The 16,455-nt window shown below is 50.4% G+C and overlaps 1 protein-coding gene across 1 annotated transcript in view; it reads left to right on the top strand.

Moving 5' to 3' along the window:
• The window catches only part of PAPPA (pappalysin 1), a 253,037-nt gene that overhangs the window by 190,598 nt on the left and 45,984 nt on the right, over window positions 1–16,455 (top strand). Inside the window, exons 14-17 of the mRNA XM_043927830.1 lie at window positions 1,387–1,555; window positions 3,962–4,145; window positions 13,611–13,821; window positions 14,457–14,628. Of these exons, the coding sequence (XP_043783765.1) occupies window positions 1,387–1,555; window positions 3,962–4,145; window positions 13,611–13,821; window positions 14,457–14,628 (736 nt within the window). The remainder of the gene's footprint in view (window positions 1–1,386; window positions 1,556–3,961; window positions 4,146–13,610; window positions 13,822–14,456; window positions 14,629–16,455) is intronic.

The following is a 16,455-nucleotide window of genomic DNA, read 5'->3' as shown; positions in this document are numbered from 1 at the left end:
ATATTGTACGCCAGGAGTTGGGGTAGACAGGGCCAGAGGGGCAACATTCGAGAGAACTGCCTCCTAGAATCCTTCAAATTCAATATCCCGATGTTTGCAGAGCGCTTAAGAGTTGTTGCAAGACACTGCCACACCATTTGTTCCTTGCTAGTTAGGAAACGTCTGTTTCACCCGAGGCATTTTCATTGGCAGTGTGAAGTACATCGAAATGAAACGGGCATTATCTCTACCCTCAGGGAAGTTCTAGTCCAGGTGTGGCGTGAGGTTAATAATGAGGACTTTGGAGTCACACATCTGGATGGGAACTTAAACAAGTAACTCGATCTCGCAGCTCCCCGACTTTCCAACAGTAAAATGAGTAACGCTTAGCTCATAGGGTCGCTGTGAGGATGGGTGAGCGCATGTATGTAAGCAATCGGTGAATGGTCGCTAATGTTATTAAGCATCTGCGTGACGGTAATATGAGGGGAAAGATCATCTAAGCATGGGGGTTTTATGTTGTTTCCGTTTCCTGAAGGGTTAGCACGCATTCCGGCACACGGTAGGCACCCCAGACCTGTGCTTTCAGCCCATGAAAAAAGAGGCCAGGGCGTGAGAGAAGGGAGGGCCCAGTGTTGCAGGGAAGCTTGCCTGGCGACAGGAGAAAGCTTCCTGCAGACGCCTTCATGGCGCTCAGACGGGAACAAGTAAATTCCAGTTGGCAGGAAGGTGGCAACTACAGTAAGATGCATGGCGTGATCTCTGCACCGCTTTATCAACCATTCTGAAGTCACTGTACGGTTTATAAAAGACTTCCGCCTTCAGGACCTCAGTTGAATCTCATGGAGCTATGGGTTAGCCTAATCTGAGAGTATGCTGAAACTCAGAGAGGTGATGGACCTTGCCCAAAGTTAGCTTCTAAGTAATACAGCATAGATTTATCCATACCTTCGTGCCCTTATGTATAGGAATTCCACTCCATGCTTTTGCTCAACTATCTGATTTAATTCTCACAACGACCCCCGGAAGTGAGTGCTGTCATAAGATATGAAAAGGCTTTCATTCAGCTCAGTGCCTGGCAGATAAGAGACTCAATGAACACTTGCTGTAATCATAATAATTCCCATTTTGCAGATGGAAAAACTAAGGTTCTACAGCATTTGCAGATTCGTAATTTGTAAGGTTTTTAAGATGTGGGATTTGAGCCCCGGGTTGTCTGTTTCCATAAACTGTGCTCTTCGTGATAAACTTTGGCCGCTGCGCTTCCGGAGTCTTGTCCACTCTGCGTGTCTCCTGTGTCAGCCTCCTGGAACTTGGAGCGGGAGCCCGTCAGCCTTTGTCTTCCTGCTGGAGTGCATCGGTCCTGCAAGAAAGCACCTCTCACCCTCTTCTTCCCTTTCTCCTCAGCTGTGTGCACTTCGCATGCGAGGCCGCGGACTGCCCAAAGCTGGCTGTGGAGAACGCTTGGCTCAACTGCTCTGGCAGTGACAGCTACCACGGCGCCCAGTGCACCGTGCGCTGTCGGACCGGCTACGTGCTCCAGATTCAGCGGGACGACGAGCTGATCAAAAGCCAGGTGTGTGTGGGTGCCAGGCGCAGAGTCCCTCTCCAGCCCACGAAAAGGCTGAGCGGGTGTTGAACCTGTTCTCTGCTGAATCCTCAGCATTTGAAGCACTGCTGTGACATAGTAGATGCCCAATAAAGAGGTGTGGGTTGAATGAAAGACTGCCTCAATCTGGGATTTCTGAGACCATGGTTCCTGTGCAGAGTAGTGATTCACATCACAGGTACCAGCATCGCCAGTGTAGGCTGAAAATCTGGAAAACCATGGGCTGAGCGTGACTTTTGGACTGAAACCCTCACAGTCAGAGCCCTGCTACAGTTGAGTGGGCTGGTTTCAGAAGAGGTGAGCCCCCTGTCAATGCGATGCTCATTCATTCATTCAGACATGTGTGCCCTGGGAACCAGATGCTGTGATGACTTATTGTGTGTGTGTAAGTCGCTCAGTCATGTCCAACTCTCTGCGACCCCATGGACTGCAGCCCGCCAGGCTCCTCTGTCCATGGGGATTCTCCAAGCAAAAATGCTGGAGTGGGTTGCCATGCCCTCCTCCAGGGGATCTTCCAACCCAGGGATCGAACCCAGGTCTCCCGCATTGCAGGCAGATTCTTCACTGTCTGAGTCACCGGGTATACTGTACTAGGTGCTAGAGAAAGAAGTCACCAAGATGAACCTAGTTCCTCCTCTTAAGGAGCTAGTGACCGGGAGCAGACGATGAGTGAGTAATGGCCGTACCGTGTGATGAACATTGGGAAGGGAAGTGCGGGGTGTTGTGGAAGCACAGGGGCAGTCAAGGAAAGCTCCCTGGAAGAGGTAATATGAAAACCGAGAACTGGAGAGATAGGCAGAGGGCCGCGCATTCCAGCGAGGGAGGGAGGCAGGCTCTGGGCGTGGACAGGAATCTGTGGATGCCCACTGGTGAGAAGGAGGGTACCGCAGACAGACGTTTGTTTTACTGATCTTACCCGGGCAGTGAGGCTGGAGGGGCAAGCAAGGTGGGCTGATGTAAGGCCCTGTTAGCTTGGTCAGGGAGTGGGAGGGTCCTCTTCAGGGCAGCAGGGAGCTGTTGAAGAAGTGACGTGGCCAGATCGTGGGTGATGAAGGTCCTTCCAGCGGCCCACATGGGCGTGGCTTGGAGTCCAGCCACGGTGGGGGGGCCTTGGGAAGAGGGCTGAGTCCTGCACAAGGATGGTGGCCTCAGGTTGACTTAGATGTGGTGTAGCGGTGCTTTCAGCCAACGCGCCTGTGGGGTCTCAGGTGGGTGCGAGGAGGAGCAGGGAATTAAGCCCTGAGACTTGGGGATTCCACGTGCAGCCTCTTGTGGGACCCCACCAGCAGACTACCCCCTTCATGCTCTGGGTGCAGGGGCACGCTCTTTGTTGCTGGTAATGCCTGTTTGCACAGAGCTTCTGGGCTTGCAAAGAGCCCCACTGAGGCGCCCCGGGGCCCAGTTGCTTAGACACCTGCTTCCGTGTGTCAGACACAGCAGGTCTGGACTCCTGTGAAAACAATTAAGCTGGCTTTGGCAGTGAGGGACCTTTCATTCCTTTGATGGGCGCTGAAGAGGGGAACAGTGTCCCATGCTTTTGAAATCCCATCTCAACATTTGGCATCCCTGATCGCCTGGGATGTAGCGGCTTCTTCCTTGAATGGAGGCCCCCTGGGCTGGGCTGCCGCGGACCGACCCTGCCTTGTCCCTTCAGCCTGGGCTTGTCCTTCTACCCCCAGCCATGCTGTCTTCTAATTTGTGTTGAGTCCCTGTCGACCCTTTCGTTTGCCTAGCCTTCTTCCCTCTTCACGTCCACTTCTCCCAGCTATTGAAGCGTCATGTGTTGGAGCAGGGAGTGGCTCTTAGAGCAATGCTTGACTTTGATGCCAGTGAGGAAAGGGACTTGCCCACGATCTCACAGCACCCAGAACCAAATCCCATTCTCCCATCCCCCCACGGTGATGCCCACTCTGTGCCAAGCACAATCTCCCCCGCTCCCCCAGGGCCAGGAAGAGATCCAAAGGTTAAAATCCAGCATCCCACTCTTGTGCTGTGTTTCAGAGGCTATTTCATGAAAAGCAGTCCTCTGGCCCTGGAAAGTCTGAGCCTTAAGATTCGCAGCAATACAATGGAAATAACTATCTGGGAGACTCTCCAGACGGCCATGCAGAGCCATGTCTTTGGGCTCAGTTCCCACTTAGCCTTTGTCCAGCAATGAAACTAGGAGCTAGTCACTTAATATCTCTGAGCCTCAGTTTCGGCAGCTGTAAAGCGGGAACTGAAGTACCTCCTTCAAACAGTTGCTGGGATCCCGGAAAGGGAGCTAAATGTGGAGCATGGATCTCCGGGTGCCGTAGCCCAGGGGGGAAGGGTTTTCCCCACGGGTTGGGTTTCCGCCCGCCACATCTCACAGTGCCCGCCTCCGTCTTCCAGACAGGACCCAGCATCACGGTGACCTGTACGGAGGGCAAGTGGAACAAGCAGGTGGCGTGCGAGCCAGTGGACTGCGGCATCCCAGATCAGCACCACGTCTACGCCGCCTCGTTCTCCTGCCTCGAGGGCACCACCTTCGGCAGCAAGTGCTCCTTCCAGTGCCGCCACCCGGCGCAGCTGAAAGGTAGGGGGCCCAGCGGCCGCCTCCGGCCCCCGCGGGGACTCAACAGCGGGGCTGGGACAGGGTGTTGTCTCTGCTTCTGATCCCTGCCGCCTGTTCTATGCAGACTGCCTTGTTGTGCAGCTGGGGAGAGAGTTGAGTTGGACAAGCATGGTGTCTCTGCTGCTGCTGCTGCTGCTGAGTCGCTTCAGTCGTGTCCGACTCTGTGCGACCCCAGAGACGGCAGCCCACCAGGCTCCCCCAGCCCTGGGGTTGTCCAGGCAAGAACACTGGAGTGGGTTGCCATTTCCTTCTCCAGTGTGTGAAAGTGAAAAGTGAAAGTGAAGTCGCTCAGTCGTGTCCAACTCTTAGCGACCCCATGGACTGCAGCCCATGAGGCTCCTCCGTCCGTGGGATTTTCCAGGCAAGAGGACTGGAGTGGGGTGCCATTGCCTTCTCCGATGGTGTCTCTAAGATCTGGCAAAAGAGGAAAGAGAAAAGCAGGAAGGGAGGGAAAGTAGAAGGAAAGAGAAGATTCTAAGAAAATAGCATCTGGAACTGATGTGACTAGTTCATTGGGTGGGGTGAGGGTCCAGTAAGTCTAAGAGGAAAGTGTTATTATTATTTTAATTTTCACGGAGGAGAAACTCAAGGTTCAGAGTTGAAAGAACTTGTCCAAGGCCATGCTGTTACTGGGGGGCACCACCACGGGGCCCAGGTCTGTCTTTCTTCAAAGCCCACTGCTGCCCTTTAGGAAGGGCTAGCTCCAAGGGGAGTCACTCTAGGAGGGAAGAGCTAATGGGCGTCTCTTGGGCTAGGTGCTGGGATATTCAGGTGAGAAGACGTAGTCTGGCAAACTGGAGGAGAGGACCCATGTTGGAAATGAGTGAGAGGCTGACCTGGGCGACCTAGACTCTCCAAGGGCTCTTTGACCTAGGCAGGGGTAACTGATTACTGGAAAGATGATGAAACTGAGGTCCAGTGATGGGAAGGAGGGAACTTGCACAGAATCACAGAGCAAGTTAGCAGCAGCATCAGAATAACTCTCTTGGCTTCTGGTTGAGTGTTAGGTTTGGGCATTATACCCAGTTTTCGGAGGTAGCAGGACTTTCCTTTGCTTGGCTTATCAGAGGAAACATTGTCCCTTCATCAGATAACCAAAATAACTCACTAAGCATGGGTCCTACCTTGGGATCCATCATGGGAATGAGCGGATTTCTGTGTGTTGTGTGGGGGTTTGGAGGGAGGTCTGTAAATTCCCTTCAACTTAGATGTCATATTGGAGAAGGAAATGGCAACCCACTCCAGTATTCTTGCCTGGAGAATCCCATGGATGGAGGAGCCTGGTAGGCTACAGTCTATGGGGTCACAAAGAGTCGCACATGAGTGAGCAACTTCACTTTCACTTAGATGTCATATTACAAATTCATGAGTTCCAGGCATTTGGATGATTGGAGAGGGTTGATAGTGTCTCCAAGTTTTCAAAAAGATATAGAACTTTGAAAGATTACTACACATAGTAAGACTCAATAAAGTGTATAGACTGGGCAACTGAATGAGTTGATGAAAGTAAAACCACAGGAAATGTTTCTTTTAAGAAATGAATGAAGGACCCAGCTATCTCACTAAACTGCCCCCAAAGAGAAGCAGAAAACACTTCTGGGATACATCCTTTCCTATTGTTCAGTTGCTCAGTCATGCCTGACTCTTTGCAACCCCATGAACTGCAACACACCAGTCTTCGCTGCCCTTCACCATCTCCTGGAGTTTGCTCAGACTCACATCCATTGAGTTGGTGATACTATCCAACCATCTCATCCTGTCTCCCTCTTCTTCTCTTGCCCTCAATCTTTCCCAGCACCAATGTCTTTTCCAATGAGTCGGCTCTTAGCGTTAAGTAATCAAAGTCCCCTCATATTTTTAGCCAAGAAAATTTGAGTGTAAAAGTTATAGACATTTTATTTGAGCTGCCCTAGAGATTGAGATCTGAGAGAGATGAAGAGACCAGTGAAAATTGCAAAGCCTCCACCTTATCTGAGCTTGTCCCTGGCCCCATCTGCTCAGACATGGGGCTTATTAGTAACTCCAGACTAGGACATCACACTTCCCCTCTAAGTCAGAGGTCCTTCCTTGGGAAAGGGAGGTGTATAAATGAGCATTGATTATTAGCCACAATGAGGGCTGAAATAATCCTTAATCAAAGTGATTTTCTGTCATTGCTTCTCTGCTTACTGTGGTGGAGGAATGACCTCACTGTGGAGATGTGACCCTAGAAGGACTGTCATTTTGATGGTGTTGATCCCCACTTTCATCGTCCCTTGAGAATACAGGGCAGGATCCACTGACGCACCATGCCCTTGGTTCTCAGCATCATCAGATGCTCAGATTCCAGGTCCAATGCTTTGGCTTGGGTCTGCTGGCGGCAAAGGCTGGGCAGAGGTCCTGGTCCTCTCTCTTGAGCTTGTTAATAATTCTTTGCTTCTTAAGCCAAAAGATAAAGTGAAAGCGTTAGTCACTCAGTCATGTCCAACTCTTTGTGACTCCATGGACTATAGCCTGCCAGGCTCTCTGTCCATGGAATTCTCCAGACAGGAATACTGGAGTGGATAGCCATTCCCTTCTCCAGGGGATCTTCCCAACCCAGGGATTGAACCTGCATTTCTAATGTTTTCTGCATTGGCAAGCAGGTTCTTTACCATCTTGGCCCCCAGGGAAGCCCAAAGTGAAAGTCCCTCAGTCGTGTCCAACTCTTTGTGACCCCACGGACTGTAGCCGACCAGGCTCCTCTGTCCATGAAATTTTCCAGGCAAGAATACGGGAATGAGTTGCCGTTCCCTTCTTCAGGAAATCTTCCCAATCCAGGAATCAAACCCAGGTCTCCTGCACTGCAGGCAGATTCTTAACTGTCTGAACCACTAGGGGTGATCAAAACGAAATTTCCCCCCATTTCTTGTCTGCTTCCCTTTATGCCCTTTGCTTTTCCTTCCCCACAGCAAGATTTAAGCAAAAGGAGTGTGAGCTTTCATCTTTCATCAGACAGAGAGGGATTGAACTCTTTGTTCTGCCCCAGCTGCCTGATCTCAGGAGATGAATTTCACATTGGGAGATGTTAGTAGATCCTAGAAGAGCAATTTCGCATCCTTGAGCCTCAGTACTCTCATCCGTAAAATGGGTGTAAGAGCATCCACATTGAAGGGTTATGGTGGGGATTAAAAGTGATGGTATGAATAAAATTGCCAGAACCAGAGTAGGTACTTAGTAAATACTCATCTCCAAGAGGCACTCTTGTGAGAATTAGGCAGTGGCTGCCCTCTTGACCCCTGACCTCTTTATCCCATGGAGGCCTTAGTCCTGGGACCTGTGGAGACTTGCTCCATCCTCCACATTCCACTCAGGACCTAGAGGTTAATGTGCTTGGACCAGAAGCCCCCACCCAGGGGAAGCGCTGAGTGTGGCCCCAAGGCCAGTGTAATGCAGATATTAGTAGCACCACAAACACACCAGTCCCTTAGAATCCAGGTGAACTTTTCTCGAATATCCTGACCTTCCCCTAAGTTCTGAGCCTTCATCAAGATGTCCACAAAATACCCTGCAAGCCCACAGCTCTGGAGTCATTCCTGCCAGGGCCCTTTATCACATGAACACTAACAACACCCACTGCACCTACACACATGCAAGAGGAAAAAAGTACAAGTTTAAAAGAAGGAACCTCAGTCTCAGAATCATAAATGTTTAACTCAATGGCTAAAAGTGCATCACTGCATCCATGACCTTGTCAGCTTCAACTCCACCACGTGAGGTGCACTGCATGTTGATTCTGGAGCGGGGCTTCTAAAGCAAGCATGCTCTCATCCCACAAAGATCTTTCCCGGGACTTCCCTGGTGATCCAGTGGCTTAGACTCCATGCTTCCACTGCAGGGGGTGTGGATTTGGTCCCTAGTCAGGGAACTTAGATTCCACATGCCATGCAGCTAGGCCAATAAAAAAAAAAAATAGTCTTTCTAAAAGCCCCACTGTCTACTTCTATCTAAGGCCCGAGATTTAAACTCAGCCTCTTCACTGGTTTCCAGAAGACACTCAGTACCATGGAGCATTTTCTGGTTTCTTAGACTCTACTGTACTGATGAGCGGAATGGCCATGTCCTACAGTGTCCAGCAGTTAACCTTCCTGCCAGCCCCCCACTCTCTTCCTCGCCCCTTACCCTCTCCCTCAGAGTCCTGTCCTGATCTTTCTCCCTCTAGGAATTTCACATCCTCTGTCCTCTCTCAGGCAGAGACCCTTTCATCTTTCTCAGAAGCAGATAGCCAGACCTGGAGGATTCAACTTTATCCTAAGGGTCTCCACCAAAGAGGACGTCTCATATCACTACTAAGAGAAGGCTACTCTCCTCTTATCATCCTAGTGCTTTGGAGGTAGCAGGGTCTAGAATGTCCCTGGGTCCCAGCCACCACTGGGTGTTAATGGTAAGTGTTAGTTGCTCAGTTGTGTCTGGCTCTTTGTGACCCCACGGACTATGCTGTCCATGGAATTCTCCAGGCAAGAATACTGGAGTGGGTTGCCATTTCCTACTCCAGTAGTGGTTAATGGTAAACCACTACCCAATCCTTCCTGGGGACAGACGAGCACCGTGGAAAAGAAAACTTATTCAAGATCACACAGCTGCTAATGACACTGTCTTTAGATGTGAGCAGTGATAAGAGGAAACAACAGATTTCTTTTCTGTCTTAGATAATTCTTCTGTCTCCCTCATCCCCCACCTCCACCTTTACTTCACTCTGAACAGTGCTCAGGTTTCAAAAGTCAAGCGTATTCTCACCTCAGGGTTCTTAGCTGCTGCTCCAGAATTCCTTTGACCTTTTCTGAACCATGCCTCTCAACCTAGTTGTTGCCGTTCAGTCACTAAGTCATGTCTGACTCTTTGTGTCCCCGTGAACTGCAGCATGCCAGGCTTCCCTGTCCTTTACTATATCCTGGACTTTGCTCAAATGCATGTCCATTGAGTCGGTAATACCATCCAACCATCTCATCCTCTGTCACCCCCTCCTCCTCCTGCCCTCAATCTGTCCCAGCATCAGGGTCTTTTCCAATGAGTCTGCTCTTTGCATCAAGTGGCCAAAGTATTGGAGCTTTTCCAGCCAGAGCTGGGAGAAGCCAGAAGTCTTCAGTTCATTTTGCCATGCAGAAACTGAGGTCCAAGAGAGGAAGACATTCATGCAAAGTCATGTATGCATTACCATGAGCACTGGGGCCGGAAAGTGACCCCGGGGTCCCTACACTAGAAGAGGTGCCCTCTTGCCAGGCATTCCATTCCCAGCAGTCTTGTGAAATCATCTGACTTGCACATTCCCAGCCCCTCTGTTATGGCAGGTGTCCAACATTCCAGGCTCTTTCCTGTCTTAGGACAGTACCCATTCGTTATCCCTGACTGTGACTGCATCTTAGCACATTCTTCTTCTCCTTTGTGTCTAACATGTAGGGCCTTTCAGTGCAGACATTTGGAAGTGAGAGACACCATTCTGGACAGTGGGGACAGGAGGGATGGTGAAATTAGATGACTAGTTTTGCTTTTGAGATACTGCACACACTCATGTTTCTGGTTCCGAGGTTTTTGTCTAGACGGCAGTTCCTCTGTGGCCATACACTTGGGTAAAATCTCTGGAGTGTGGTCAAGGGAGCCCTCAGGAGTCAGACACACCTGGAGTGAAGGCCAGCTATAGTTCGAGAAGCTCACTTTTCCACTCAGGGACTCAGTGTTCCCACCTGCAAAATGAGATTAAGGACAAATTGGGTCACTAGAAGGATCAAGGAGGTGGGGCCAGTCATTCTTCCTATGCCTACCTCATGGACTCTACAAATGTGATTTGTCCTTATCCCAGTCCAGCTAGCTGTGTTTTTGCTTTCTTAATTCAGTGGCCAATACCCTTCCACATCCTAAAATATTAGAACTGGACAAGAACTTAAAGATGGCTTTGGCCTAGGGCCAGAGAAGTCAGGTGACTTGTTCAAGGTCACGGTAAATTCATAATACTCCAGGCTTCCCCGGTAGCTCAGTGCTAAACAATCTGCCTGCAATGCAGGAGACTTGAAGGAGATGTGGGTTCAGCCCCTGGGTTGGGAAGATCCCATGGAGAAGGAAATGGCAACCTGCTCCAGTATTCTCGCCTAGAAATCCCCACGGACAGAGGAGCCTGCGGGGCTATAGACCGTGGGGTCACAGAGTCGGATACCACTGAGTGGCTAAGCAACAGCAGTATGCATTCAACAAGTGGACACTTAGGGCTTCCTGGATGCTTGGCTGGAGAAGTGGCAACCCACTCTAGTGTTCTTGCCTGGAGAATCCGGTGAACAGAGGAGCCTGGTGGGCTGCTGTCCATGGGGTCACACAGAGTTGGACATGACTGAAGTGACTTAGCATGCATGCATGTATGCTTGGCACTAGGGTGGGTTCTGGGAATAAAAGAATGAACAAGGTGCAGCCCCAGCCCTTAGGATGTGGGCGATGCCAGCACAATCAACTAGGCATTAAAAAAAAACAGACCTAGATCTCCTGGCATTTCCCTCCTCCCATTCTAATCTAGGTTAGTTTCAGTCTTAAAGGTATTCTCAAGGAAATCTGATCTTCTGGGTACTCTTTACAGCAAAATAATAAAAGTAGATTTATTTCTTTTGATAGTACATTTGTAATCATTTTAATACTCACTGGAGATTGAAATTTCATTAGCCACATTTGTAGACAGTCTGAGCAAGATTTGTTTCCTTGACTTTAAAAGATGAACAGACAAAAGTACAGTGTCACATCACTCTCTGAAACCTAGTTTCTGCCCTCAGCATTCTTACCCTCAGCCAGGGACTCCAGGCTCAGAAACGCCTTCACCTCGTGTCCAGAGTCACATTCCCCCAAGAAACATAGTGAGAGGAAGACATGGAAATGATAGAAGCATCAGGGCTCCTCTAAAGCCACCCCCCTGTGGACAGCCTGGCTCAGTCCCTCTGGGAAAGCATGGCGGACGGGGCAAGATTAATTCCTCTGAGTTCCCGTAACTCGGGCAATTGTCGTGTTAATGCACCAGCCCCTTCACTGGTTTGGGTGCTACTTCTATGAGCGTTGACACCTCAGCGCTGTGAGCCTGCCCCGCATGCAGGCCAAACACCCCTGATCAGAGTGAAAGACCTCCAGCAGCAAACAGCTGCGGGTGCAGTAGGCGTCCTTCAGCGTATGGAGGTCAGGGCCAAGGGCACGTGGGAAGGGCGTGGACAGCTGCATCCTACCCTGCTTGCTTCAGAGCCCCATGGAGGCTGCAGGGTGGGGGCCACAGCTGGGGCCTGGAAATGCTGATTCTGCGCACTTAAGAGTCTGCCATGGTGTGGGGCATGTCCATGGTCCTGAATCACCAGCTCTTGTGTTAACATTGTTCTTCTGACTGCAGTGCTCGCTAACGCCTATGTACCCTCTCAAAGAATGTACATTTCCACTCTGCCTTTTCTCTCTTGATTAACCTTTTGTGATTTTTCTGTGAGCTCACCGCCGGAGAACCACAATGTCCACTTCACAGTCTAGGGTTTACCTAGCTGATAGGGTGTACTTGTAAAGCATCTTGACCCTTTTTCCAGAGGCATTTTATCTTTCCTGGGAAATTTAGAGAGGGTAGGGCTCCCTTTATCTTTTGTGGTTCCCAGTCTCCGCTCAGCTCTTGCTGAACCCAGGCACTCCAACACTGCCTTCATCACAAGACCATGCAAATAATAATAATAATAATAATAATGCAATTTACAACCTCTGGTGTGCTGGAGCCATCTCTGCTTCTATAGAAACCAAATGAGCCACTCTTCCACACCTTTATTCTTTTTACTTGATGTAGAAGTGTGTGTAGGGTGCAGCATCGCAGGTTATCACGTGGAGTCCTCTGTGTGGCTCACAGACCCTGAGTTGCCTTGGGCTCCCACAGGTGACTCACCCAGATACGGGAGGAGGAAGAGGGCAGTGAGCAGGGAACGAAGCCACAGAGGCGCCTACACATGCTCTCATCTTCTTTTCCTGTTTTATTTCTCTCCATAGTTCTTTCCGCCTTCTACACACCAAACAGTTTGCTTTTTTAAAAAGATAATTTCTTATCCGTATCCCACTAGAACATAAGCTCCAAGAGGGCAGGGTTTGGGGTTTATTTTGTTCATTGTCTTGTCTCCACATAGACAGGAGTAGCTGGCACAGAGTAAGCACTGAATAGATGCTTGTTGAATGAAGTGTGTGTGTGTGTGTGTGTGTGTGTGTGTGTGTGTGTGCGCGCGCGTGCGCTAAGTCACTTCAGTCATGTCTGACTCTTTACTACCCCATGGACTGTAGTCCACCAGGCTCCTCTGTCCATGGTGATTCTCCTCTAGGGGATCTTCCCAACCCAGGGGTTGAACCCAGGTCTCCCGCATGGCAGGCGTTTTCTTTCCTGTCTGAGCCACCGGGGAAGCCCAAGAATACTGGAGTGAGTAGCCTAACCCTTCTCCAGGGGAACTTCCTGATCCAGGAATCAAACCAGGGTCTCCTGCATTGCAGGCGGATTCTTTACCAGCTGAGCTACCAGGGATGCTTACTCTGCCAGTTACTGGAAAGCAAGTGCCTTCATCTCTGGTCTCAGATGCAAAGCAGGGAGGTTGGAGGGAAGTGTGGACTAAAAAGATGCGCAAAGTGAGAGTTGCCAGTTAAGTTTTATTTGCGGCAAAATGAGGATGGCAGCCTGGGAGGTAGGACTTCAGATAGCTCTGAGGAACCGCTCCGAAGAGGCAGTGGGGAAGGTTAATATATAAGATTTTGGTGAAGGAGGAGTTCAGTGTAATCAAGTTCTTACTTTATAAAAGATTTTCTGTTAGTCACGAGGAGCTGATGTCATCATGAAGGGATTTAGTGATTTCCTAGATAGGAGGAGATCCAAGGATTGGGATCATGAAATCAGTTCCTGAAAATATCTGACCATCTAAAGACTTGTTCCACCAGTTTCCTTGGAGCACAGAGTGCCTCACCCTCCCCCCTGAATTCCCCTCAGGGGGTGTTGAAGGTCAGGTCGGCAGCTGCAACAGCATAGGGTTCAATCTCTGCAAAGGCAGGTGGCAAATGCCCTTCTTGTTGTCGTTCAGTCGCTGGCAAATACTTGTGGCAAGTGTCCATTTGTAGTTGACAAGGATCATGAAGCTCCCTTGTCTGTGCAATATAAGAGGTTTCAGAATCAGAAGTCAGGAGCCTTGAATTGGATTCACTGTAGACATGGGGTATGTCACTCCCCAAGTTGTCTCTCCCTTTTTTTTTTTTTTTTTTAAATTTTGTGGCAGCTCTTTCCACTCCCTAGACTCCTCAGTTGAAGGTGGAAGGGGCTGGAATTACACGTGGAAGTGTCTCTGGTTCTTCAGGTTGACCTGAGTCCAGGCAGCACGTGTATTAGCTGGCCTATCGGAGCCTCCCCAGCTGCCGCCTCCACTAACACTGCCTGCCTGTGTCCTGCAGGCAACAACAGCCTCCTGACCTGCATGGAGGACGGGCTGTGGTCCTTCCCGGAGGCCCTGTGCGAACTCATGTGCCTGGCTCCGCCCCCGGTGCCCAACGCGGACCTCCAGACGGCCCGGTGCCGCGAGAGCAAACACAAGGTGGGGTCATTCTGCAAGTACAAGTGCAGACCTGGATACCACGTGCCCGGCTCCTCCCGGAAGTCAAAGAAGTAAGTGGGGCTGCAGAGGCACGCTCCCGGCGGCTGGAGCTGGCGAGGGGGACAGGGGGAGCCAGGTCTGTCTAGTTAGAAGGAAGTGCTCACTTCTCTGTCCACCATCATCCCATGCTCTTCCCTGGGAATCTGGGGGGACATTGTCATCAGCTGCTGGCTCACTGTGTGACCTGAAGTCAGTGACTTCACTTCTCTGGGCCTCTATTGTTGAGCAATACGATGGGGAGGATAGTAACAGTCTCTGCATAAGATGGGGGTGAAGGATGAATGAGGATGTGTCTGTGAAGTGCTCGCAAAGTGCCTGGTATGCAGCAGATGGTGGGTATCCATACCATCCCTGGGTCAGCCCCCATCAGCGCCCCTGGAAGGAAGTGGGGGGAAATGGGCCAGCAGGGCTTGATTTTATTTCATTCCACATGAAACTCTTGCTTGGCCCCGACGGAAGAGTTCTGTGGAGATTCACCTTAACCCCTCCTCACTCACTCCGTCACCCAATAGGATGAGCAGGGACTCAGGAATCAGAAAGGCACATGAGAGGCCAGCTGGCTCCAGAGACCGTGGGTGTCTCAGTAGAGTGTGACTGCAGCCGTTTGGTCCTTGAGATGTCTCTACTTTCCGTCTCTTCCTGAAAGACGGGCCTTCAAGACCCAGTGTACCCAGGATGGCAGCTGGCAGGAGGGAGCTTGTGTTCCTGTGACATGTGATCCCCCTCCACCGAAATTCCATGGACTGTACCAGTGCACCAACGGCTTCCAGTTCAACAGTGAATGCAGGATCAAGTGTGAAGACAGCGATGCCACCCAGGTGAGGCCCCTTGAGTTTGGAGTCAACACTTGGATCCCTTTCCCCTCTGTTTACTAAAGACCAGCCAGGATTTAAGAACCACATCCTCCAGGAAACTCCCTGCAGATGCCAGAATTGTATAATAACGGTATCACCCACGCAGAAGTTTAGGAGCTGGGCTCTCAGCATCTTTGTAATCCCTCTGAACCTTGTGGTCCTACCCATCACACTGCATGTTATTGGCTCAGAGATTCTTAGCTTTGAAAAAAAAAAAATCTCAGTGTTGGGAACCTTATGAAAGAAATCATAAGTGAAATCCCGATGTCTGAACTTGATCCAGGGTAAGGTGTGACTGAGGCTGTTTTGTTGACTTTTTACCACCATTGCCACTTACATTGCTCTGACATATTGAGAATCATGATTTCCACTATCTGGAGACATCAGTGGCTCCTCAAGCATTTGGAGAAAGGGAGCCATATTTAGACTAGGTGTACAGTTTTGAGACTACTGAAGAAGGATGGAAGGAGGTGGCAGGGACTGGATTTTATCTCAATCCACGTGTACCTGAGGCAGAGTTCAGCAGTCCCACCAGCCCTGCTGAGGGAGTTCTGTGAATGGCATCTCCTTAATCCTTACACCCACCCACCTCTACCCGCTAAGACAGGCAAGGAATCAAGAATGGGAAAGAGAATGAGGAACCAGCTGGCTCCAAGGAAGACTTAGGTCCACAAGGAGCTCCAGCCCTGAGAGAACCCTCCATTTAGGGTGGATGCCTCAGCCCCATGACTCACAGGTGGGCAAGGATCTTTACTCAGGTGAGGCCAGAGTTCAGCCAACTGGGCCCCAGTGCAAGGACCTCCCTCTTGTCAGTCTGTAGTGGGTATTCAGTTCAATGCAGTTCAGTCGCTCAGTCGTGTCCGGCTCTTTGCGACCGCATGAACCACAGCATGCCAGGCCTCCCTGTCCATCATCTACTCCTGCAGTTTACCCAGACCCATGTCCATTGAGTCAGTGATGCCATTCAAACATCTCATCCTCTGTCATCCCCTTCTCCTCCTGCCTTCAATCTTTCCCAGCATCACAGTCTTTTCAAATTAGTCAGCTCTTCACATCAGGTGGCCAAAGGATTGTAATTTCAGCTTCAGCATCAGTCCTTCCAATGAACACCCAGGACTGATCTTTAGGATGGACTGGTTGGATCCCCTTGCAGTTCAAGGGACTCTCAAGAGTCTCCTCCAACACCACAGTTCAAAAGCATCAATTCTTCGGTGCTCAGCTTTCTTTATAGTCCAACTCTCACATCCGTACATGACCACTGGAAAAACACCTACCAAATACTAGACACAGTTGGAGCAACATCCTCAGCTCCTCTTACTCACATTCTCACTCCAGATAGCCACTGACTTCTGCCCATTCTGATCTCCTGAACTGTCCTTATCCAAGGCCACCAGCCTAACTCAGGCCAGCAGCATTACTCTCCCGGCCCACATGCAGCTTCCTGACTGCCCCCCGCCTTCTCCTTGCCTCTCCAGCATCCTGTCCACATTGTATCCAGAGGGGCTTGTTGAGAGCACACATGTGATCATGACGGTTCCCCTGCTCAAAGTCCTTTGTGAACCAGCGACCCTGTCTCCCTTAGAAAGAATCTCGCCTGTGCATTCAGCATATCTCCCCCATCACAGTAAGAGAGATCTCCCCATTCACCTGGGTGTTCTCTGTGAAAGAAGCCCTGTCACCTTTTCCAGCCTTACTGTCCTTCACCATTCAGCCCAGGCACCCCTTCTTCCGGAACCTCTTCCCGACCCTCCCACTGTGGGCTCTGTGCCCCTCCGTCACAGCACTGACCAC

The sequence above is a fragment of the Cervus elaphus genome, chromosome 16 (assembly GCF_910594005.1).
Source record: "Cervus elaphus chromosome 16, mCerEla1.1, whole genome shotgun sequence".
NCBI lineage: Eukaryota > Metazoa > Chordata > Mammalia > Artiodactyla > Cervidae > Cervus > Cervus elaphus.
This window is presented reverse-complemented; position numbering and strand designations above follow the sequence as displayed.